The sequence below is a fragment of the Labrus mixtus genome, chromosome 5 (genome assembly GCF_963584025.1).
Source record: "Labrus mixtus chromosome 5, fLabMix1.1, whole genome shotgun sequence".
NCBI classification, from domain to species: Eukaryota; Metazoa; Chordata; class Actinopteri; order Labriformes; family Labridae; genus Labrus; species Labrus mixtus.
Genome location: NC_083616.1, coordinates 5606516 through 5631266, shown reverse-complemented (window position 1 = coordinate 5631266; position 24751 = coordinate 5606516). Strand labels below are relative to the sequence as shown.

Genomic DNA, 24751 nt, shown 5'->3' with positions numbered 1-24751 from the left:
AAACAATAAGAAACACTGTTGAGTGTAGAAAAAGAAGGTGTCAGTCAACCCCCCACCACACACACAAGATGGTGTCTATTCTGGACACAAAATTAAAAAACAGCTGTTTTTTATTCCAGCATTAATCACTGGGTTTGAATTGTGAATCAATTTAAACCCATGCCAAACAAAAGTTGGTTCGAGGCACCTTGAGCTGGACAAATAAACCTTAAAATAAATGTCTTAACCTGATTAATGAACATTAGATTGAAGTAAGTCTATCGTGATGCAATGCAGGACAAACACTAGTTTTGAAAGACAACTTTAAAACAGTGTTCAAGGTCAATTAAATTTGTTGAACAATATAAGGGTTCATATCCACTCAGATCATGTTTCCTCCATCGGAGAGTCTTTGAGAAACTCTGAACAATCTTCAACAGTGGAGAAGAAACAAAATCTTCCCACCAGTTTCCTGCTCTGAAGAAAACATCTGAACTCCTCATCGTGGACAGCGAGACCAAACTCTTTAGAAACACATTTCTCAAGTCAACAACTAAAGAAATGATCCCTGAAAGTATAGTCTTGGTTTGTTCTGGATGTTTCTCAGAGTCTTATGTCTGGAGACGAGAACTTTTACTGATGGTCGACTCCTGACACTCACTAAGACACTCTTCCTCTAACCAATTAGCATCATCTCCAACTGATTAAGATTCTTACCTTGAGATCATTTCTCAGATTTCTACAATTTGTCAGATTTATCAGGTCAGTTTTTAATTAATTTACTGCAGTCACTGTGCTGTATATTACCTGGTGAACATATCCAGACTGCTGACTAAACTTACAGTATTCATTCTCTCAGCTCCTGAGCACTTTAAAATATTTAAAGTACCATCTCTCTTCAGTGGCCAGAGAAAATAAAGCAACAAAATAACTTCAAAGTCTTACCTTTATATCCTTCAATAAATGTTGTTTGTTGCTGTAAATCATTATTGTATTGGGTTTTTAATTTGCAGGAAAACGTTGCAATAACAGATAATGAGCTCCAAAAAGACACTTCTAATGTGAACAACAAATGTACTTTTAAAAGTTAATGTGAGTTTGTCACTGATTGTAGGAGGAGTGTCTTAGTGAGTGTCAGGAGTCGACCATCAGTAAAAGTTCTCGTCTCCAGACATAAGACTCTGAGAAACATCCAGAACAAACCAAGACTATACTTTCAGGGATCATTTCTTTAGTTGTTGACTTGAGAAATGTGTTTCTAAAGAGTTTGGTCTCGCTGTCCACGATGAAGAGTTCAGATGTTTTCTTCAGAGCAGGAAACTGGTGGGAAGATTTTGTTTCTTCTCCACTGTTGAAGATTGTTCAGAGTTTCTCAGAGACTCTCTGATGGAGGAAACATGATCTGAGTGGACTCTGTAAACTGGTCAAATTAAACTTGAACATTAGTTTGTTGTTGGTTTGTTGTGTAATCATTGTGGTTTTGATGTTGTTGATAAAAGATCCAAAACATTTCATGTTTTCCTTGATCCTTGTAAACTTCAAAGTAGAAATGTGATCACTTCATGACCTTTGAAGTCACAGAGATTTCATTTTTAGGTTTGCAGTTGGATTTTCATGTTAAACCAAACTTCATGTTTTAATTAGTTAAAATGTAATATTCACTCGAAAACTGATGGGCAACTCCTGAGCTTCACAAAGTCACTTCATCTACAATCACTGATAACTTATGTTCTTAGTTTGACCTCGATACACTGAAAGAAACAAAACGGTGTTGATTTCTTGTACATTTGAAATCCAATACAATAAGACATATACATCACAAAATCTGAATGTTTTAAGGGTGGGTCAGACTTAAAAGTTATTTTTGATTGAAGGAGTAGTATCTCAGGAGTGGATTAGGTCTATTAAGTCTCTCTTTTGTGTGCAGTTTTGTTTTGTTAGAGTAGGTCAATATGCATAAGAGATATATGTTGAACTAGCACTAGTGACAGAGAACACAGACAGAAAATTTTATGTTTTTAGAAAGATATGTAGTCCACTCAGATCATGTTTCCTCCATCAGAGAGTCTTTCAGAAACTCTGAACAATCTTCAACAGTGGAGAAGAAACAAAATCTTCCCACCAGTTTCCTGCTCTGAAGAAAACATCTAAACTCTTCATCATGGACACCGAGACCAAACTCTTTAGAAACACATTTCTCAAGTCAACAACTAAAGAAATGATCCCTGAAAGTATAGTCTTGGTTTGTTCTGGATGTTTCTCAGAGTCTTATGTCTGGAGACGAGAACTTTTACTGATGGTCGACTCCTGACACTCACTAAGACACTCTTCCTCTAACCAATTAGCATCATCTCCAACTGATTAAGATTCTTACCTTGAGATCATTTCTCAGATTTCTACAATTTGTCAGATTTATCAGGTCAGTTTTTAATTAATTTACTGCAGTCACTGTGCTGTATATTACCTGGTGAACATATCCAGACTGCTGACTAAACTTACAGTATTCATTCTCTCAGCTCCTGAGCACTTTAAAATATTTAAAGTACCATCTCTCTTCAGTGGCCAGAGAAAATAAAGCAACAAAATAACTTCAAAGTCTTACCTTTATATCCTTCAATAAATGTTGTTTGTTGCTGTAAATCATTATTGTATTGGGTTTTTAATTTGCAGGAAAACGTTGCAATAACAGATAATGAGCTCCAAAAAGACACTTCTAATGTGAACAACAAATGTACTTTTAAAAGTTAATGTGAGTTTGTCACTGATTGTAGGAGGAGTGTCTTAGTGAGTGTCAGGAGTCGACCATCAGTAAAAGTTCTCGTCTCCAGACATAAGACTCTGAGAAACATCCAGAACAAACCAAGACTATACTTTCAGGGATCATTTCTTTAGTTGTTGACTTGAGAAATGTGTTTCTAAAGAGTTAGATCTCACTGTCCATGATGAAGAGTTCAGATGTTTTCTTCAGAGCAGGAAACTGGTGGGAAGATTTTGTTTCTTCTCCACTGTTGAAGATTGTTCAGAGTTTCTCAGAGACTCTCTCATGGAGGAAACATGATCTGAGTGGACTCTGTAAACTGGTCAAATTAAACTTGAACATTAGTTTGTTGTTGGTTTGTTGTGTAATCATTGTGGTTTTGATGTTGTTGATAAAAGATCCAAAACATTTCATGTTTTTCTTGATCCTTGTAAACTTCAAAGTAGAAATTTGTGATCACTTCATGACCTTTGAAGTCACAGAGATTTCATTTTTAGGTTTGCAGTTGGATTTTCATGTTAAACCAAACTTCATGTTTTAATTAGTTAAAATGTAATATTCACTCGAAAACTGATGGGCAACTCCTGAGCTTCACAAAGTCACTTCATCTACAATCACTGATAACTTATGTTCTTAGTTTGACCTCGATACACTGAAAGAAACAAAACGGTGTTGATTTCTTGTACATTTGAAATCCAATACAATAAGACATATACATCACAAAATCTGAATGTTTTAAGGGTGGGTCAGACTTAAAAGTTATTTTTGATTGAAGGAGTAGTATCTCATTGAATCTCAGGAGTGGATTAAGTCTATTAAGTCTCTCTTTTGTGTGCAGTTTTGTTTTGTTAGAGTAGGTCAATATGCATAAGAGATATATGTTGAACTAGCACTAGTGACAGAGAACACAGACAGAAAATTTTATGTTTTTAGAAAGATATGTAGTCCACTCAGATCATGTTTCCTCCATCAGAGAGTCTTTCAGAAACTCTGAACAATCTTCAACAGTGGAGAAGAAACAAAGTCTTTCCACCAGTTTCCTGCTCTGAAGAAAACATCTGAACTCTTCATTGTGGACAGCGAGACCAAACTCTTTAGAAACACATTTCTCAAGTCAACAACTAAAGAAATGTTCCCTGAAAGTATAGTCTTGGTTTGTTCTGGATGTTTCTCAGAGTCTTATGTCTGGAGACGAGAACTTTTACTGATGGTCGACTCCTGACACTCACTAAGACACTCCTCTAAAAATAAGTGACTAAAATAACTCTACAGTTTTACTTTATATTCTTCAATAAATGTTGTTGTGTTGATGTATACTCTTTATTGTGGGTTGTAAATTTACAGGAAAACTTTCCAGATAATGAGCTCCACAAAGACACTCCTTCTACATTGAGCAACAACTTTTCATTTTAAAACCAAATGTACATTTCTCACTATTTGCAGGAGGAGTGTCTTAGTGAGTGTCAGGAGTCGACCATCAGTAAAAGTTCTCGTCTCCAGACATAAGACTCTGAGAAACATCCAGAACAAACCAAGACTATACTTTCAGGGATCCTTTCTTTAGTTGTTGACTTGAGAAATGTGTTTCTAAAGAGTTTGGTCTCGCTGTCCACGATGAAGAGTTCAGATGTTTTCTTCAGAGCAGGAAACTGGTGGGAAGATTTTGTTTCTTCTCCACTGTTGAAGATTGTTCAGAGTTTCTGAAAGACTCTCTGATGGAGGAAACATGATCTGAGTGGATTATTAAATTGTTAAAAAATTATTAACAATTATAGTCTCTCAACACTTAATTAAAAATCCTGTTTGTACATTAACAACGTATTGACAATTATCATACCACAAATGATCCTCATTGCATTAGGTCAAATGGTGTATCTTACGGTCTCTATTTGCAGTTCAACAAACCAATTTGTCTCTCTGTACTTTCCTGACTCAAGATATGTTTGTCATATCTGATTAAAAAGAGTCCTCCGAATCATTCACAGAAACAAAACAATAAGAAACACTGTTGAGTGTAGAAAAAGAAGGTGTCAGTCAACCCCCCACCACACACACAAGATGGTGTCTATTCTGGACACAAAATTAAAAAACAGCTGTTTTTTATTCCAGCATTAATCACTGGGTTTGAATTGTGAATCAATTTAAACCCATGCCAAACAAAAGTTGGTTCGAGGCACCTTGAGCTGGACAAATAAACCTTAAAATAAATGTCTTAACCTGATTAATGAACATTAGATTGAAGTAAGTCTATCGTGATGCAATGCAGGACAAACACTAGTTTTGAAAGACAACTTTAAAACAGTGTTCAAGGTCAATTAAATTTGTTGAACAATATAAGGGTTCATATCCACTCAGATCATGTTTCCTCCATCAGAGAGTCTTTGAGAAACTCTGAACAATCTTCAACAGTGGAGAAGAAACAAAATCTTCCCACCAGTTTCCTGCTCTGAAGAAAACATCTGAACTCTTCATCGTGGACAGCGAGACCAAACTCTTTAGAAACACATTTCTCAAGTCAACAACTAAAGAAATGATCCCTGAAAGTATAGTCTTGGTTTGTTCTGGATGTTTCTCAGAGTCTTATGTCTGGAGACGAGAACTTTTACTGATGGTCGACTCCTGACACTCACTAAGACACTCTTCCTCTAACCAATTAGCATCATCTCCAACTGATTAAGATTCTTACCTTGAGATCATTTCTCAGATTTCTACAATTTGTCAGATTTATCAGGTCAGTTTTTAATTAATTTACTGCAGTCACTGTGCTGTATATTACCTGGTGAACATATCCAGACTGCTGACTAAACTTACAGTATTCATTCTCTCAGCTCCTGAGCACTTTAAAATATTTAAAGTACCATCTCTCTTCAGTGGCCAGAGAAAATAAAGCAACAAAATAACTTCAAAGTCTTACCTTTATATCCTTCAATAAATGTTGTTTGTTGCTGTAAATCATTATTGTATTGGGTTTTTAATTTGCAGGAAAACGTTGCAATAACAGATAATGAGCTCCAAAAAGACACTTCTAATGTGAACAACAAATGTACTTTTAAAAGTTAATGTGAGTTTGTCACTGATTGTAGGAGGAGTGTCTTAGTGAGTGTCAGGAGTCGACCATCAGTAAAAGTTCTCGTCTCCAGACATAAGACTCTGAGAAACATCCAGAACAAACCAAGACTATACTTTCAGGGATCATTTCTTTAGTTGTTGACTTGAGAAATGTGTTTCTAAAGAGTTTGGTCTTGCTGTCCACGATGAAGAGTTCAGATGTTTTCTTCAGAGCAGGAAACTGGTGGGAAGATTTTGTTTCTTCTCCACTGTTGAAGATTGTTCAGAGTTTCTCAGAGACTCTCTGATGGAGGAAACATGATCTGAGTGGACTCTGTAAACTGGTCAAATTAAACTTGAACATTAGTTTGTTGTTGGTTTGTTGTGTAATCATTGTGGTTTTGATGTTGTTGATAAAAGATCCAAAACATTTCATGTTTTCCTTGATCCTTGTAAACTTCAAAGTAGAAATGTGATCACTTCATGACCTTTGAAGTCACAGAGATTTCATTTTTAGGTTTGCAGTTGGATTTTCATGTTAAACCAAACTTCATGTTTTAATTAGTTAAAATGTAATATTCACTCGAAAACTGATGGGCAACTCCTGAGCTTCACAAAGTCACTTCATCTACAATCACTGATAACTTATGTTCTTAGTTTGACCTCGATACACTGAAAGAAACAAAACGGTGTTGATTTCTTGTACATTTGAAATCCAATACAATAAGACATATACATCACAAAATCTGAATGTTTTAAGGGTGGGTCAGACTTAAAAGTTATTTTTGATTGAAGGAGTAGTATCTCATTGAATCTCAGGAGTGGATTAAGTCTATTAAGTCTCTCTTTTGTGTGCAGTTTTGTTTTGTTAGAGTAGGTCAATATGCATAAGAGATATATGTTGAACTAGCACTAGTGACAGACAACACAGACAGAGGATTTTTTGTTTTTAGAAAGAGACATAGTCCACTCAGATCATGTTTCCTCCATCAGAGAGTCTTTGAGAAACTCTGAACAATCTTCAACAGTGGAGAAGAAACAAAATCTTCTCACCAGTTTCCTGCTCTGAAGAAAACATCTGAACTCTTCATCGTGGACAGCGAGACCAAACTCTTTAGAAACACATTTCTCAAGTCAACAACTAAAGAAATGATCCCTGAAAGTATAGTCTTGGTTTGTTCTGGATGTTTCTCAGAGTCTTATGTCTGGAGACGAGAACTTTTACTGATGGTCGACTCCTGACACTCACTAAGACACTCTTCCTCTAACCAATTAGCATCATCTCCAACTGATTAAGATTCTTACCTTGAGATCATTTCTCAGATTTCTACAATTTGTCAGATTTATCAGGTCAGTTTTTAATTAATTTACTGCAGTCACTGTGCTGTATATTACCTGGTGAACATATCCAGACTGCTGACTAAACTTACAGTATTCATTCTCTCAGCTCCTGAGCACTTTAAAATATTTAAAGTACCATCTCTCTTCAGTGGCCAGAGAAAATAAAGCAACAAAATAACTTCAAAGTCTTACCTTTATATCCTTCAATAAATGTTGTTTGTTGCTGTAAATCATTATTGTATTGGGTTTTTAATTTGCAGGAAAACGTTGCAATAACAGATAATGAGCTCCAAAAAGACACTTCTAATGTGAACAACAAATGTACTTTTAAAAGTTAATGTGAGTTTGTCACTGATTGTAGGAGGAGTGTCTTAGTGAGTGTCAGGAGTCGACCATCAGTAAAAGTTCTCGTCTCCAGACATAAGACTCTGAGAAACATCCAGAACAAACCAAGACTATACTTTCAGGGATCATTTCTTTAGTTGTTGACTTGAGAAATGTGTTTCTAAAGAGTTAGATCTCACTGTCCATGATGAAGAGTTCAGATGTTTTCTTCAGAGCAGGAAACTGGTGGGAAGATTTTGTTTCTTCTCCACTGTTGAAGATTGTTCAGAGTTTCTCAGAGACTCTCTGATGGAGGAAACATGATCTGAGTGGACTCTGTAAACTGGTCAAATTAAACTTGAACATTAGTTTGTTGTTGGTTTGTTGTGTAATCATTGTGGTTTTGATGTTGTTGATAAAAGATCCAAAACATTTCATGTTTTTCTTGATCCTTGTAAACTTCAAAGTAGAAATTTGTGATCACTTCATGACCTTTGAAGTCACAGAGATTTCATTTTTAGGTTTGCAGTTGGATTTTCATGTTAAACCAAACTTCATGTTTTAATTAGTTAAAATGTAATATTCACTCGAAAACTGATGGGCAACTCCTGAGCTTCACAAAGTCACTTCATCTACAATCACTGATAACTTATGTTCTTAGTTTGACCTCGATACACTGAAAGAAACAAAACGGTGTTGATTTCTTGTACATTTGAAATCCAATACAATAAGACATATACATCACAAAATCTGAATGTTTTAAGGGTGGGTCAGACTTAAAAGTTATTTTTGATTGAAGGAGTAGTATCTCATTGAATCTCAGGAGTGGATTAAGTCTATTAAGTCTCTCTTTTGTGTGCAGTTTTGTTTTGTTAGAGTAGGTCAATATGCATAAGAGATATATGTTGAACTAGCACTAGTGACAGAGAACACAGACAGAAAATTTTATGTTTTTAGAAAGATATGTAGTCCACTCAGATCATGTTTCCTCCATCAGAGAGTCTTTCAGAAACTCTGAACAATCTTCAACAGTGGAGAAGAAACAAAGTCTTTCCACCAGTTTCCTGCTCTGAAGAAAACATCTCAACTCTTCATTGTGGACAGCGAGACCAAACTCTTTAGAAACACATTTCTCAAGTCAACAACTAAAGAAATGTTCCCTGAAAGTATAGTCTTGGTTTGTTCTGGATGTTTCTCAGAGTCTTATGTCTGGAGACGAGAACTTTTACTGATGGTCGACTCCTGACACTCACTAAGACACTCCTCTAAAAATAAGTGACTAAAATAACTCTACAGTTTTACTTTATATTCTTCAATAAATGTTGTTGTGTTGATGTATACTCTTTATTGTGGGTTGTAAATTTACAGGAAAACTTTCCAGATAATGAGCTCCACAAAGACACTCCTTCTACATTGAGCAACAACTTTTCATTTTAAAACCAAATGTACATTTCTCACTATTTGCAGGAGGAGTGTCTTAGTGAGTGTCAGGAGTCGACCATCAGTAAAAGTTCTCGTCTCCAGACATAAGACTCTGAGAAACATCCAGAACAAACCAAGACTATACTTTCAGGGATCCTTTCTTTAGTTGTTGACTTGAGAAATGTGTTTCTAAAGAGTTTGGTCTCGCTGTCCACGATGAAGAGTTCAGATGTTTTCTTCAGAGCAGGAAACTGGTGGGAAGATTTTGTTTCTTCTCCACTGTTGAAGATTGTTCAGAGTTTCTGAAAGACTCTCTGATGGAGGAAACATGATCTGAGTGGATTATTAAATTGTTAAAAAATTATTAACAATTATAGTCTCTCAACACTTAATTAAAAATCCTGTTTGTACATTAACAACGTATTGACAATTATCATACCACAAATGATCCTCATTGCATTAGGTCAAATGGTGTATCTTACGGTCTCTATTTGCAGTTCAACAAACCAATTTGTCTCTCTGTACTTTCCTGACTCAAGATATGTTTGTCATATCTGATTAAAAAGAGTCCTCCGAATCATTCACAGAAACAAAACAATAAGAAACACTGTTGAGTGTAGAAAAAGAAGGTGTCAGTCAACCCCCCACCACACACACAAGATGGTGTCTATTCTGGACACAAAATTAAAAAACAGCTGTTTTTTATTCCAGCATTAATCACTGGGTTTGAATTGTGAATCAATTTAAACCCATGCCAAACAAAAGTTGGTTCGAGGCACCTTGAGCTGGACAAATAAACCTTAAAATAAATGTCTTAACCTGATTAATGAACATTAGATTGAAGTAAGTCTATCGTGATGCAATGCAGGACAAACACTAGTTTTGAAAGACAACTTTAAAACAGTGTTCAAGGTCAATTAAATTTGTTGAACAATATAAGGGTTCATATCCACTCAGATCATGTTTCCTCCATCAGAGAGTCTTTGAGAAACTCTGAACAATCTTCAACAGTGGAGAAGAAACAAAATCTTCCCACCAGTTTCCTGCTCTGAAGAAAACATCTGAACTCTTCATCGTGGACAGCGAGACCAAACTCTTTAGAAACACATTTCTCAAGTCAACAACTAAAGAAATGATCCCTGAAAGTATAGTCTTGGTTTGTTCTGGATGTTTCTCAGAGTCTTATGTCTGGAGACGAGAACTTTTACTGATGGTCGACTCCTGACACTCACTAAGACACTCTTCCTCTAACCAATTAGCATCATCTCCAACTGATTAAGATTCTTACCTTGAGATCATTTCTCAGATTTCTACAATTTGTCAGATTTATCAGGTCAGTTTTTAATTAATTTACTGCAGTCACTGTGCTGTATATTACCTGGTGAACATATCCAGACTGCTGACTAAACTTACAGTATTCATTCTCTCAGCTCCTGAGCACTTTAAAATATTTAAAGTACCATCTCTCTTCAGTGGCCAGAGAAAATAAAGCAACAAAATAACTTCAAAGTCTTACCTTTATATCCTTCAATAAATGTTGTTTGTTGCTGTAAATCATTATTGTATTGGGTTTTTAATTTGCAGGAAAACGTTGCAATAACAGATAATGAGCTCCAAAAAGACACTTCTAATGTGAACAACAAATGTACTTTTAAAAGTTAATGTGAGTTTGTCACTGATTGTAGGAGGAGTGTCTTAGTGAGTGTCAGGAGTCGACCATCAGTAAAAGTTCTCGTCTCCAGACATAAGACTCTGAGAAACATCCAGAACAAACCAAGACTATACTTTCAGGGATCATTTCTTTAGTTGTTGACTTGAGAAATGTGTTTCTAAAGAGTTTGGTCTTGCTGTCCACGATGAAGAGTTCAGATGTTTTCTTCAGAGCAGGAAACTGGTGGGAAGATTTTGTTTCTTCTCCACTGTTGAAGATTGTTCAGAGTTTCTCAGAGACTCTCTGATGGAGGAAACATGATCTGAGTGGACTCTGTAAACTGGTCAAATTAAACTTGAACATTAGTTTGTTGTTGGTTTGTTGTGTAATCATTGTGGTTTTGATGTTGTTGATAAAAGATCCAAAACATTTCATGTTTTCCTTGATCCTTGTAAACTTCAAAGTAGAAATGTGATCACTTCATGACCTTTGAAGTCACAGAGATTTCATTTTTAGGTTTGCAGTTGGATTTTCATGTTAAACCAAACTTCATGTTTTAATTAGTTAAAATGTAATATTCACTCGAAAACTGATGGGCAACTCCTGAGCTTCACAAAGTCACTTCATCTACAATCACTGATAACTTATGTTCTTAGTTTGACCTCGATACACTGAAAGAAACAAAACGGTGTTGAATTCTTGTACATTTGAAATCCAATACAATAAGACATATACATCACAAAATCTGAATGTTTTAAGGGTGGGTCAGACTTAAAAGTTATTTTTGATTGAAGGAGTAGTATCTCAGGAGTGGATTAGGTCTATTAAGTCTCTCTTTTGTGTGCAGTTTTGTTTTGTTAGAGTAGGTCAATATGCATAAGAGATATATGTTGAACTAGCACTAGTGACAGAGAACACAGACAGAAAATTTTATGTTTTTAGAAAGATATGTAGTCCACTCAGATCATGTTTCCTCCATCAGAGAGTCTTTCAGAAACTCTGAACAATCTTCAACAGTGGAGAAGAAACAAAATCTTCCCACCAGTTTCCTGCTCTGAAGAAAACATCTAAACTCTTCATCATGGACAGCGAGACCAAACTCTTTAGAAACACATTTCTCAAGTCAACAACTAAAGAAATGATCCCTGAAAGTATAGTCTTGGTTTGTTCTGGATGTTTCTCAGAGTCTTATGTCTGGAGACGAGAACTTTTACTGATGGTCGACTCCTGACACTCACTAAGACACTCTTCCTCTAACCAATTAGCATCATCTCCAACTGATTAAGATTCTTACCTTGAGATCATTTCTCAGATTTCTACAATTTGTCAGATTTATCAGGTCAGTTTTTAATTAATTTACTGCAGTCACTGTGCTGTATATTACCTGGTGAACATATCCAGATTGCTGACTAAACTTACAGTATTCATTCTCTCAGCTCCTGAGCACTTTAAAATATTTAAAGTACCATCTCTCTTCAGTGGCCAGAGAAAATAAAGCAACAAAATAACTTCAAAGTCTTACCTTTATATCCTTCAATAAATGTTGTTTGTTGCTGTAAATCATTATTGTATTGGGTTTTTAATTTGCAGGAAAACGTTGCAATAACAGATAATGAGCTCCAAAAAGACACTTCTAATGTGAACAACAAATGTACTTTTAAAAGTTAATGTGAGTTTGTCACTGATTGTAGGAGGAGTGTCTTAGTGAGTGTCAGGAGTCGACCATCAGTAAAAGTTCTCGTCTCCAGACATAAGACTCTGAGAAACATCCAGAACAAACCAAGACTATACTTTCAGGGATCATTTCTTTAGTTGTTGACTTGAGAAATGTGTTTCTAAAGAGTTAGATCTCACTGTCCATGATGAAGAGTTCAGATGTTTTCTTCAGAGCAGGAAACTGGTGGGAAGATTTTGTTTCTTCTCCACTGTTGAAGATTGTTCAGAGTTTCTCAGAGACTCTCTGATGGAGGAAACATGATCTGAGTGGACTCTGTAAACTGGTCAAATTAAACTTGAACATTAGTTTGTTGTTGGTTTGTTGTGTAATCATTGTGGTTTTGATGTTGTTGATAAAAGATCCAAAACATTTCATGTTTTCCTTGATCCTTGTAAACTTCAAAGTAGAAATGTGATCACTTCATGACCTTTGAAGTCACAGAGATTTCATTTTTAGGTTTGCAGTTGGATTTTCATGTTAAACCAAACTTCATGTTTTAATTAGTTAAAATGTAATATTCACTCGAAAACTGATGGGCAACTCCTGAGCTTCACAAAGTCACTTCATCTACAATCACTGATAACTTATGTTCTTAGTTTGACCTCGATACACTGAAAGAAACAAAACGGTGTTGATTTCTTGTACATTTGAAATCCAATACAATAAGACATATACATCACAAAATCTGAATGTTTTAAGGGTGGGTCAGACTTAAAAGTTATTTTTGATTGAAGGAGTAGTATCTCATTGAATCTCAGGAGTGGATTAGGTCTATTAAGTCTCTCTTTTGTGTGCAGTTTTGTTTTGTTAGAGTAGGTCAATATGCATAAGAGATATATGTTGAACTAGCACTAGTGACAGAGAACACAGACAGAAAATGTTATGTTTTTAGAAAGATATGTAGTCCACTCAGATCATGTTTACTCCATCAGAGAGTCTTTCAGAAACTCTGAACAGTCTTCAACAGTGGAGAAGAAACAAAGTCTTTCCACCAGTTTCCTGCTCTGAAGAAAACATCTGAACTCTTCATCATGGACAGCGAGACCAAACTCTTTAGAAACACATTTCTCAAGTCAACAACTAAAGAAATGATCCCTGAAAGTATAGTCTTGGTTTGTTCTGGATGTTTCTCAGAGTCTTATGTCTGGAGACGAGAACTTTTACTGATGGTCGACTCCTGACACTCACTAAGACACTCCTCTAAAAATAAGTGACTAAAATAACTCTACAGTTTTACTTTATATTCTTCAATAAATGTTGTTGTGTTGATGTATACTCTTTATTGTGGGTTGTAAATTTACAGGAAAACTTTCCAGATAATGAGCTCCACAAAGACACTCCTTCTACATTGAGCAACAACTTTTCATTTTAAAACCAAATGTACATTTCTCACTATTTGCAGGAGGAGTGTCTTAGTGAGTGTCAGGAGTCGACCATCAGTAAAAGTTCTCGTCTCCAGACATAAGACTCTGAGAAACATCCAGAACAAACCAAGACTATACTTTCAGGGATCCTTTCTTTAGTTGTTGACTTGAGAAATGTGTTTCTAAAGAGTTTGGTCTCGCTGTCCACGATGAAGAGTTCAGATGTTTTCTTCAGAGCAGGAAACTGGTGGGAAGATTTTGTTTCTTCTCCACTGTTGAAGATTGTAAAGAGTTTCTGAAAGACTCTCTGATGGAGGAAACATGATCTGAGTGGATTATTAAATTGTTAAAAAATTATTAACAATTATAGTCTCTCAACACTTAATTAAAAATCCTGTTTGTACATTAACAACGTATTGACAATTATCATACCACAAATGATCCTCATTGCATTAGGTCAAATTGTGTATCTTACGGTCTCTATTTGCAGTTCAACAAACCAATTTGTCTCTCTGTACTTTCCTGACTCAAGATATGTTTGTCATATCTGATTAAAAAGAGTCCTCCGAATCATTCACAGAAACAAAACAATAAGAAACACTGTTGAGTGTAGAAAAAGAAGGTGTCAGTCAACCCCCCACCACACACACAAGATGGTGTCTATTCTGGACACAAAATTAAAAAACAGCTGTTTTTTATTCCAGCATTAATCACTGGGTTTGAATTGTGAATCAATTTAAACCCATGCCAAACAAAAGTTGGTTCGAGGCACCTTGAGCTGGACAAATAAACCTTAAAATAAATGTCTTAACCTGATTAATGAACATTAGATTGAAGTAAGTCTATCGTGATGCAATGCAGGACAAACACTACTTTTGAAAGACAACTTTAAAACAATGTTCAAGGTCAATTAAATTTGTTGAACAATATAAGGGTCCATATCCACTCAGATCATGTTTCCTCCATCAGAGAGTCTTTGAGAAACTCTGAACAATCTTCAACAGTGGAGAAGAAACAAAATCTTCCCACCAGTTTCCTGCTCTAAAGAAAACATCTGAACTCTTCATCATGGACAGCGAGACCAAACTCTTTAGAAACACATTTCTCAAGTCATCAACTAAAGAAATGATCCCTGAAAGTATAGTCTTGGTTTGTTCTGGATGTTTCTCAGAGTCTTATGTCTGGAGACGAGAACTTTTACTGATGGTCGACTCCTGACACTCACTAAGACACTCCTCCTACAATCAGTGACAAACTCACATTAACTTTTAAAAGTACATTTGTTGTTCACATTAGAAGTGTCTTTTTGGAGCTCATTATCTGTTATTGCAAAGTTTTCCTGCAAATTAAAAACCCAATACAATAATGATTTACAGCAACAAACAACATTTATTGAAGGATATAAAGGTAAGACTTTGAAGTTATTTTGTTGCTTTATTTTCTCTGGCCACTGAAGAGAGATGGTACTTTAAATATTTTAAAGTGCTCAGGAGCTGAGAGAATGAATACTGTAAGTTTAGTCAGCAGTCTGGATATGTTCACCAGGTAATATACAGCACAGTGACTGCAATAAATTAATTAAAAACTGACCTGATGAATCTGAAAATTGTAGAAATCTCATAAATGATCTCAAGGTAAGAATCTTAATCAGTTGGAGATGATGCTAATTGGTTAGAGGAAGAGTGTCTTAGTGAGTGTCAGGAGTCGACCATCAGTAAAAGTTCTCGTCTCCAGACATAAGACTCTGAGAAACATCCAGAACAAACCAAGACTATACTTTCAGGGATCATTTCTTTAGTTGTTGACTTGAGAAATGTGTTTCTAAAGAGTTTGGTCTCGCTGTCCACGATGAAGAGATCAGATGTTTTCTTCAGAGCAGGAAAGTGGTGGAAAGACTTTGTTTCTTCTCCACTGTTGAAGATTGTTCAGAGTTTCTCAAAGACTCTCTGATGGAGGAAACATGATCTGAGTGGACTATGTATCTTTCTTAAAACAAAAAATCTTCTGTCTGTGTTGTCTGTCACTACTGCTAGTTCAACATATATCTCTTATGCATATTGACCTACTCTAACAAAACAAAACTGCACACGAAAGAGAGACTTAATAGACCTAACCCACTCCTGAGATTCAATGAGATACTACTCCTTCAATCAAAAATAACTTTTAAGTCTGACCCACCCTTAAAACATTCAGATTTTGTGATGTATATGTCTTATTGTATTGGATTTCAAATGTACAAGAAATCAACACCGTTTTGTTTCTTTCAGTGTATCGAGGTCAAACTAAGAACATAAGTTATCAGTGATTGTAGAAGAAGTGACTTTGTGAAGCTCAGGAGTTGCCAATCAGTTTTCGAGTGAATATTACATTTTAACTAATTAAAACATGAAGTTTGGTTTAACATGAAAATCCAACTGCAAACCTAAAAATGAAATCTGTGTGACTTCAAAGGTCATGAAGTGATCAGATTTCTACTTTGAAGTTTACAAGGATCAAGGAAAACATGAAATGTTTTGGACCTTTTATCAACAACGTCAAAACCACAGTGATTACACAACAAACCAACAACAAACTAATGTTGAAGTTTAATTTGACCAGTTTACAGAGTCCACTCAGATCATGTTTCCTCCATCAGAGAGTCTCTGAGAAACTCTGAACAATCTTCAACAGTGGAGAAGAAACAAAATCTTCCCACCAGTTTCCTGCTCTGAAGAAAACATCTGAACTCTTCATCGTGGACAGCGAGACCAAACTCTTTAGAAACACATTTCTCAAGTCAACAACTAAAGAAATGATCCCTGAAAGTATAGTCTTGGTTTGTTCTGGATGTTTCTCAGAGTCTTATGTCTGGAGACGAGAACTTTTACTGATGGTCGACTCCTGGAGACCCAGGTGAAGCTCACATTAGCTCGGCAGACCAATTAGGATCTACTCGATATAAACAGCCGAGACTTGATTTGAAATCACTGTCAGATGTGTACGATCTGTAAGCCAGGACTCAACAGACTGATAGACAGTTAAGTTGTTGATGACATGCTTCATGTCTATTGTTGAGTCTGTTGCCTTCAGAGAACTTATTAGCAAAATAACTACATACTGAAAATGGCTAAATTGTTACATATGAATGTGAAAATTGTTTCCCCTCACACTGCTACTTTTCAGTATATTGTCCAGCATGCCTGGTTATGTATTTCTAAATATAAAAAAAAAATGCTCAATTGAAAAGAAGAAAACATGTTTAAATAAAAAGGTTTAAGATCTGTAACAAGTACAGATCTTGTGCAACATTTATCATGTTCCTCTTTGGCTCCTGCTATAACCTCCCACCAGGGAATATAACATTGATGTGGATTGGATTAGAGGTGTGGAATTTGTCTGAATTAATAAATGCAAAAGAAGCTCACACTTTCAAGACATAGATCATCTCTGTATGTGGAATGTTTAAATCAGAGATATGGAGCTCTATATTCCACATGTGAAATGTCTTAGTTATGATGAACTGATTTCAACCTTCATATTCATATTCATATTAAGAAGGATTATTTGCATATCAGTTTTACTCCCAGCCTGTCAGTTTATGTTTCCTTATCATGCTGACCTGAGGATATCACTGCTGCAGTGCCAGAGAAGGAGAATTAATATAGCATTAACATCCTGTTGTATTGCACGTACATTATCTTTTAACTTCTTTAAAGGTCACATATTATGCAAAATACACTTTACCATGTTTTTCTAACACTAATATGTGTCCCTAGTCTGTCTACAAACCCCCCAATGATGAAAAAAGTCCATTCTCTCCGTCTTTAGCCTGCTCCACTTTTTAAGAAAATGTGTGGTTTTTATGACATCACAAAGGGCAGTAGCCCCTCCCCAGGTGGGTGACACTCCCACAGCTAGGTGTTTGTTCTGCCATCTAAATCTGCCTTCTCAGTGTAAACAATAGCGCACGGTGCAAGAAAGCCCGAGCCACCCAAGCCCTTCCAGAGAGGGACGTGGTCAAACAGCTCATTTGCAAGTTGCATTTAAAGCTACAGACACAGAAACAGCCTGTTCTTAGAAGCTAAAATACCAGATCAGTGTTGATTTTAGTCAAGAAACTACCTAAAGCCTCTGAGACTTATTTACACTTGTTACACAAATTGAATATGTATCCACATCATAAGACCGCTTCAAACTGCCTGCAGCAACAAGACCATACCAACACATCCTCTGCCATAGCTGATGTGATTCTCTACAGCTCCACTATAACAGACAGTAAAGACAAATAAATGAGAGATTATCAAACCAAAGGCAGCTTCTGGACCAGGCGGGTCCAGTGAAGGGTTGTAAAATGTGAGGAACATCTCAGCTCAGGTTTTCCTCACAGTGTGTACTCACCCTGACAGCACACCCAGGACCAGGTTGAGCATGAAGAAGGACCCGATGATGATGAGGGGGATGAAGTACAGCCAGTTCCACGTGTTTCCAGAGGCATCATTGGCCTAAACACACAGACAAAGAACAGGGATAATAATATTATTGTGGTGATGTAGTTAGGTACCTATCACCTGTCTTTTTTAACTCTCAATAAATCCCATGAACAAAAAAACAAAAAACAATAATCCATCTCATAAAGTGTATTTGTAGTGGACTATTTTCAGTGGCGTAGTAATACACTGTTTGTGCATTTTCAAAAGTCACTGGTTGTCAATGTAGAATTTAGTCAAAACTAACATGTTGTGTGTTAACAGCTATGAAGTACAGAGTCCCTGAAGGGACATTGGTGGAATAAAATAAAATAAAACAAGCTTCAGGTGTGCACTAGAAAGTTTCTTACTTTTTTAAAATGTTTATTTTGGCTTTTTATGCCTTTAATCAGAGATGGACATTTCTACACATCAGAAATCAGAGAGAGAGAGAGTGGGGAACGACACGCGGGAAAGGAGCCACATGGCAGATCGGACCTGGGAACACAGCCTCCACATGCAATGAGCACACCGACCACCAGGCCACCGGCGCCCCAGCACTAGAACGTTTCTGGAGCACTAGAAACTATCCGGTGAGCGAGAGGTATTGTGAGCGCACAAGATAACTTCTGGTGTTTTTATGTGCACACTCTTGACCTCATGGGGGTAGTTTACAAACTATCAGGTGTACACTACAAAATTTTGCCCATGTCCCCTTATTGGCCCCGTCATGCAGTGCAAAAATGTGGCTGCAATTTTTTTAAATGTTAGAATTAAGAAGTTGTAGACTGGTATCTGCTTGTTATGTTTTCTCTTCTTGTAGTATTTTCAAAGGCTTCACATCCCTCTGATCCCTTCAATCTAATCTCTAAGGCTATGTATAAAACAAACCATAATTAATAAGGATTTGATCAGTAAGTAATTTTAACTTTGTACGTTTTTCAGTGGTTTAGAAATTCTCTTTTATTGAGCATACTGCAAAGTTGAGTTGTATACCCTAATTGTATTTGCAATAGAATTACAGCGCCTCCTTTGAGCAATGTGATGTCAGGTCTTGGAGTATCTTCAAATGCTTCATAAAACTCAGATCTGTTACGGCTTAAAGTTGAGTTACCCGTGTAAAGTAATATCGATTGTGTCAGAGCTTTCACTTTCTTTTTTTTTTTTAAAAACAAGACATTATAATGCATAGAAAGAGTTGTCTGTTGTGCTCTTTGTACAACAATCAAGTTGCGTGGCACAGAGGAAGAAGATATGTCAGATTACACATTTTTCCACAAAGTCTAGTCAATAAGACAGAAATACATTTTCACCAGACTAATCCTCCAAAGTCCCATATGGTGTTTTTACACCTGCACACAACACCTGAAAATGTCCTGAATTGTTTTGGGGTGAGCTGCATGTGTTAACGCAAACAGACATATTTTTTAACACTGACTTTATGTGAATTTTTTCCTGCACGCCCCGTAGTAAAATGTCCCTGTGAAGTTGTGCTGTGTGAACACAACAGGAAAAGTACAGGTGAAATGACACTGAGTGAACAGGCGGGGTCTATGATGTTTATGACACACGACTGTGAGGCAACCAGCATGATCTTTGTGCTTACCATTATTTATCACTCAATTATACTATGATTGTGTCCAGTTATATATTGTCTCGATATAAAGGCAAAAACTGCCACTGGAGCGTCTGACTCTTTTGCTGTGATGCCTTTTCTTTTCTTCATTATCTATTTAAGTAATGTCCTGCGTTCTGCTGAGACCTCGCCACCCGCCAAACATTGACAGTCTCCTGCTGTTTGAACAAGCAAGTCAGGAAGATTTCAGGGGCAGCATGTCCTTAAGTTTCTAGACATTTTCAGGAGTGCATGTGTGAAAAAAAAACATCAAATGTTTGAGATTTAACCAGAAATACTTTGCTGTGTAATACAATGAAGAAGCACACACTCAAAGTTCATTCATCTTTTCTCTTTCACTGTTCCGACTTGTACCTTTGAAATCGAATGTGCTGTAGTTCATACTTAAACAAAGATCACATTAAATAGGGAAAAGTATTTCATCATTCTACATGTACTTCAGCATTACGGTTTATTTTCTTTGTAAGGTCAAGAAAGCCAATCAGGAGCAGCCACACTCTAAAATGACCAAAACTAAATGAAGTCAGGAGCTCCCACAGTCGTCTGGCTGTAGATGTAAAACACACACTGCTCTGTGGGTTCAAACACTTTACAGCTTTGAATCCTGATGGTGTGGAGAAGATAACTTCCACGCCTCCAAACACCAATAATCAGAGAAGTGCTGACGGAGCAAAGCACCCAACCGGACTCATCTTCTCACTTAGCTTCACTGCCATAATGGATTCTGTTCTCACTTGTTCTTTCCCAAGTCTCAGCTGTCTAATCAGCAGCTCCCTTTGGAAATACGAGACGATAAAAAAATCTTATTGGTGTTGTTGTGGAGCAGCTTTTTTTTTGCTTATGTGCGGTTTGCTGTTGAAGCAGTAACGACACACGTAGCGGTCACAATCCGAGGCTCATGTTCCTCATTGTGACTTCCAGCCGGCCTCAGGGCCTTCAGCTGTATTTATGTTAACAGGATTCTTTACAGCGGGCTCACACACTCTGATTATTACTGCAGGAGGTTAATTTGATTTCTGGAAATTGTCTGCTGAAGCCATTGTGATGTCGTCTTATCAGTCAGAGGCATGTTCATTTTTATTTGTATGAACTAAGCAGCGCTATAATTGCTCATTCCGCACAATAGATGTGCTGTACACGCTCATTTGAGGATAACATGCTTACATGCAGTTTGTCACATGAGACTCTGATAACAAATTATCAAGAACATCACTGAAGCTGAGTTTCCCTTTGTTACCTGTTTGTGGCCTGTTTTACCATTATCATAATATGACCCCATAACCTGATGAGACCTCTGCTGTTATTTGGTTTGCATTTTTACTCTCTGTTGGCTATTTAGGATTAAAAGGACGTACAAAGAGTAAAAACAAAACAGAATATGTCAACATATGGGAACCATGTGATTATTTTACAGTAATAGAAACGGAGTGATTAGATATATAGATTATATTTCAATGAGCCATCATTGAAGTTGCTACATTACAAATTGAAAACAATCCAACATATAAACATAATTGTGTGCATTGTGCTATGTTCTTTTTCTCCGCATAAAAGAGAATTTGTCTCAGAAATATTTTAATTGGAAGACAAAAAAGTAGACTTAAATAGAAGAAACAACCTGGACATGGAGCAGCTGAAAGACCTTTGTTTGTATAAATGGCCTTAACTTGATGGTTTGTTGAATCTCAGTTTCAAAATATGAATCACAGTATGATATGAAACAGTAGAGCCCGAACGATTGATCAGCCAGCCAATAACATTGGCCGATATTAACAATTACAACAAGAATTAACACAGTCCAGAGTGTCAAGCAGTGATGCACGTACATGCGCAGTTACTTTCTATTTGAATGACCATCATTATGTCTTTTCCACATAACTGCATTTGAGGGATCAAAGCAATAAATGCATATTTCTATAATTATCGCTACAGATTGAACATAGATCTGAGAAAGATAATGGCCGATAATTTGGTATCAGATTTTTTTTTCTCCCCAAGAACGATATCGGTAACCCATATAAAACAGGTTATTATTTTATGTATGTTACCTGGAAGAGTTCAGAAAGGAATCATCCACTCAGACTATAAACCAGTGAGAAAAATACAACACTGAGAGTGGCAGATAAACGGAGCTGCAAATGGCTGGAGAATCTATTGGAGTTGATGTGACTTGTTAAGATTGATCTTCTCATGCTGGGGGTCATATTGACCCAAACTTCCAGGATGCGCGATAACGAGATTATGGTGTCTGCAGCTGCAGAGCCTGGATTAGGTTGCCACAGCTGGTTATTGCTCTGCTGTCAGCAACTTCCATTCTTCTTCATCATTCATGATATGGATATCTATTACAAGTTCCCCAGAGGATTGTTCATCCTCGTGCTGAGGGTGACGTTAGTCTTTGCTGAAGAGTTATTACCTTCGTTTTAAATTCTGATGTGTTCACGGCCACTATATGAAGTCTGTATCAGGGCTCAAGGCAATGACAGAAATAAATGCAAAAAAAGACGTAAAACATGTAACATCACTTGTCTCCATGGATACCAAGGGGGTTGAACAGCATGTCTTCATCAGTAATTGTAGACACACTGGTGAGTGACATGAGAATGGGGTTCCCATAGCACAGGTTTGAGACATGTTTAGAACCATTTGATTTTAATGCAAGACTAAGTTAAGAGCCATTTGGAAAAGAAGTTGCCAGCAAAAAAAAAAATCAAACTATAATAGTGAAAATTTAAAACTGTAAATGCCTCAATTATTCATCAAAATGGTACAAAATTCTGAATCTTAACTGTTCAATAATCTGTCTTTAACACGACATGCAATACTGAAACACACTGTGCAAAACTCTTTGAGTATCCCACTGTTTATACTTTGCTTTGTGTATGTTGCTTATTGTCTTTAACTCTCTGCACTTTGTACAGTACATAGCTCATTTCTTGAATAATCTACACTTTATACATATCTTATTCTTCATTAACATGCGCTTAGTACACAGCTTTATTTCTTTAAAACTATTTATTGTACTTATTTCTTTATATCTTATTTACGTTCTTCATTTCATTCATATTTATATATATTACTATATTTCTTCTGCTTGATTGTGTGTAAGAGCATATTCCCCATGGGGATTAATGAAATATTTCTGATTCTGAAAAAACTGAAATGATCGAGTACATATCTTGAGATGTTTATGAGGATAAAAAATATTACTGAAAGCCATGTGAGACAAAAAAAGGTTTGTCAGCCTTTATCCTTTTAAGGAAGCATTTGTGAAAGTTTATAAATCTACTGACACTGGTCAATGATGTGAGATATGCAGGGTTTAGTTCTATATATAATGTCATATTCAAATAAACTTCAATTCAAGTGCAGATCTATTATCCAAACTTCACAACATCACTAAAAATAATGTGAAAAATGATACCCCCAAAACAGAGAACCGAAACTTCCTAATTCAAACTGACACAAATGAGAGAGATTTGGCAAGATTGAAAGAGAAAGCTTGCCAGTGGCAACCTGCCCAGAAGGTCAGAGTTCTTTATTTGGAGCATTAGAAACTTCATTTACAGCATTCTGCAGATTGTTTTATGCTTCAAATTTAAATAAAGGACTCATCATTTACAGTAGAATAGGGCTCAACAGTGTGGTGCCAGAAGTAAAATGTCATTACCATAAGAGCTAGACTTACCACGAGGTACCTGTGTGTGAAATATTAATAAACATAACAGCATAACAGCGACGTGTCTGATTGGTGGCGCTCGCTGTTACCATGGTATTGTTTCCTGCCCCTTGCCGCTGTTTTCACAAACACAACGCAAACTACAACATAGTACAAAACTTGTATTAACAGTATAAATGCTATAACAAATACAAAAGTTATATTTAAGAAGAAGCGATATCATTCTCAATGGATTGTGGGATGGGTAGTTCCTTTACTCCGGACAAAAGTTATAGTCTTTTACCTTTGCATTTTCCTACATTTTTCAATTCCGTTTTGGCACCGAATCAAATGTACTATAGTCACGAGTATAAGATAGCTGGTTGTCGTGGTTTCAGGATTTAATCTCTTGATATAAGGATTTTATGAAATGTCAATGGAGGATTTTGAATGGGGGACTTTACTTCCGGAACCAGAGCCACCGATAAAAGTGGGCGGTCACTATTGAACTCAGTGTGGTAAAATAATGATCAATAATTTGACATTTAAAAATTTCTAATCGGACTTTTTATTTGAAGTATGACCAAAACTTGCCCCAGACATGGACAGACACGGTGTTACAATGGGCTGATAATGATAATCACTAATGAGCCAGCCATCTTGCTTCTTACTCCCTGTTCTGTTCAAACTGTTAGATTGGTTCTTGGTTGACAGTCACAAACACTTTAATGTCACAAATTACACCTCAGTATGTATCGTATCTGTATTATCAAGAACTTAAAAGTTGCATTTGCAGAGCGGATATAAATTCCCATAAGACACAGAGAGTCTGAGCCCTGCACCGCCTCATCATCCATCTCTGCTCCCCGAAGAGCTATTTTTAAACATTTAACCTCGTCTATCACGAGTGCAATCAGGGCAGTGGAGCTCAGCCTGACACAGCTGCAACAATCTGAATTTTAAGACTTCATGGTAAAAAACACAGTGCAGACAGCAAAAGACTTTAACAGTTTAATACATGGAGACCGGTATTTCTTAGATTCTTTTCATAGTGCAAAGACAATGTCTCAACTTAGAGAGAGCAAACAGCCTTAAAATGTGAAATAATATCACCAAGGCAAGTTTTGGTATTTCCAAAGTTTGTACTTTGTTGTGTGTTTGACAAAATTGATTTATTAAAGGGACATCCTATTGATGCTTCAGGAAGTCATACAAACTGTCAGAAGGCCGTTCTCTCTTTCTCACATCTAAACCCGATTTCTGCATTAAGTGTTCTTCCAAGTGAGTCGATAAAATTTGAGGCTCAGCTTCTATAAAGAATTTCAATATGGGGAGATTACCTGGAATAGCTTTAGAGATCTGTCTAAAGTGGATTCCTCTCCACAGTAAAGCTCCATTATTACTACAT

At 36.4% G+C, this 24751-nt stretch overlaps 1 protein-coding gene and 21 non-coding genes across 22 annotated transcripts in view; 10 read left to right on the top strand and 12 right to left on the bottom strand.

Annotated features, from left to right (window-relative positions):
* cacna1ba (calcium channel, voltage-dependent, N type, alpha 1B subunit, a) overlaps positions 1-24751 on the bottom strand; it is a 151377-nt gene that overhangs the window by 67037 nt on the left and 59589 nt on the right. Inside the window, exon 6 of the mRNA XM_061037453.1 lies at positions 17982-18085. Coding sequence (XP_060893436.1) covers positions 17982-18085 — 104 coding nt within the window. The remainder of the gene's footprint in view (positions 1-17981; positions 18086-24751) is intronic.
* On the bottom strand, positions 357-563 carry LOC132975019 (small nucleolar RNA U3). Its single transcript, XR_009673195.1, has one exon. It is a non-coding gene; the product is annotated as a small nucleolar RNA U3 (small nucleolar RNA).
* LOC132975014 (small nucleolar RNA U3) lies at positions 1184-1390 on the top strand. Its single transcript, XR_009673191.1, has one exon. It is a non-coding gene; the product is annotated as a small nucleolar RNA U3 (small nucleolar RNA).
* LOC132975028 (small nucleolar RNA U3) lies at positions 2014-2220 on the bottom strand. Its single transcript, XR_009673203.1, has one exon. It is a non-coding gene; the product is annotated as a small nucleolar RNA U3 (small nucleolar RNA).
* LOC132975032 (small nucleolar RNA U3) lies at positions 2841-3047 on the top strand. Its single transcript, XR_009673207.1, has one exon. It is a non-coding gene; the product is annotated as a small nucleolar RNA U3 (small nucleolar RNA).
* LOC132975041 (small nucleolar RNA U3) lies at positions 3683-3889 on the bottom strand. The gene has a single exon (XR_009673215.1). It is a non-coding gene; the product is annotated as a small nucleolar RNA U3 (small nucleolar RNA).
* On the top strand, positions 4271-4477 carry LOC132975035 (small nucleolar RNA U3). The gene has a single exon (XR_009673209.1). It is a non-coding gene; the product is annotated as a small nucleolar RNA U3 (small nucleolar RNA).
* LOC132975018 (small nucleolar RNA U3) lies at positions 5084-5290 on the bottom strand. Its single transcript, XR_009673194.1, has one exon. It is a non-coding gene; the product is annotated as a small nucleolar RNA U3 (small nucleolar RNA).
* LOC132975021 (small nucleolar RNA U3) lies at positions 5911-6117 on the top strand. Its single transcript, XR_009673197.1, has one exon. It is a non-coding gene; the product is annotated as a small nucleolar RNA U3 (small nucleolar RNA).
* LOC132975015 (small nucleolar RNA U3) lies at positions 6751-6957 on the bottom strand. Its single transcript, XR_009673192.1, has one exon. It is a non-coding gene; the product is annotated as a small nucleolar RNA U3 (small nucleolar RNA).
* Positions 7578-7784, top strand: LOC132975023 (small nucleolar RNA U3). Its single transcript, XR_009673199.1, has one exon. It is a non-coding gene; the product is annotated as a small nucleolar RNA U3 (small nucleolar RNA).
* Positions 8420-8626, bottom strand: LOC132975040 (small nucleolar RNA U3). The gene has a single exon (XR_009673214.1). It is a non-coding gene; the product is annotated as a small nucleolar RNA U3 (small nucleolar RNA).
* On the top strand, positions 9008-9214 carry LOC132975034 (small nucleolar RNA U3). Its single transcript, XR_009673208.1, has one exon. It is a non-coding gene; the product is annotated as a small nucleolar RNA U3 (small nucleolar RNA).
* Positions 9821-10027, bottom strand: LOC132975016 (small nucleolar RNA U3). The gene has a single exon (XR_009673193.1). It is a non-coding gene; the product is annotated as a small nucleolar RNA U3 (small nucleolar RNA).
* Positions 10648-10854, top strand: LOC132975020 (small nucleolar RNA U3). The gene has a single exon (XR_009673196.1). It is a non-coding gene; the product is annotated as a small nucleolar RNA U3 (small nucleolar RNA).
* Positions 11478-11684, bottom strand: LOC132975026 (small nucleolar RNA U3). The gene has a single exon (XR_009673201.1). It is a non-coding gene; the product is annotated as a small nucleolar RNA U3 (small nucleolar RNA).
* On the top strand, positions 12305-12511 carry LOC132975022 (small nucleolar RNA U3). The gene has a single exon (XR_009673198.1). It is a non-coding gene; the product is annotated as a small nucleolar RNA U3 (small nucleolar RNA).
* On the bottom strand, positions 13145-13351 carry LOC132975038 (small nucleolar RNA U3). The gene has a single exon (XR_009673212.1). It is a non-coding gene; the product is annotated as a small nucleolar RNA U3 (small nucleolar RNA).
* On the top strand, positions 13733-13939 carry LOC132975030 (small nucleolar RNA U3). The gene has a single exon (XR_009673205.1). It is a non-coding gene; the product is annotated as a small nucleolar RNA U3 (small nucleolar RNA).
* LOC132975029 (small nucleolar RNA U3) lies at positions 14546-14752 on the bottom strand. The gene has a single exon (XR_009673204.1). It is a non-coding gene; the product is annotated as a small nucleolar RNA U3 (small nucleolar RNA).
* On the top strand, positions 15372-15578 carry LOC132975031 (small nucleolar RNA U3). The gene has a single exon (XR_009673206.1). It is a non-coding gene; the product is annotated as a small nucleolar RNA U3 (small nucleolar RNA).
* LOC132975012 (small nucleolar RNA U3) lies at positions 16212-16418 on the bottom strand. The gene has a single exon (XR_009673189.1). It is a non-coding gene; the product is annotated as a small nucleolar RNA U3 (small nucleolar RNA).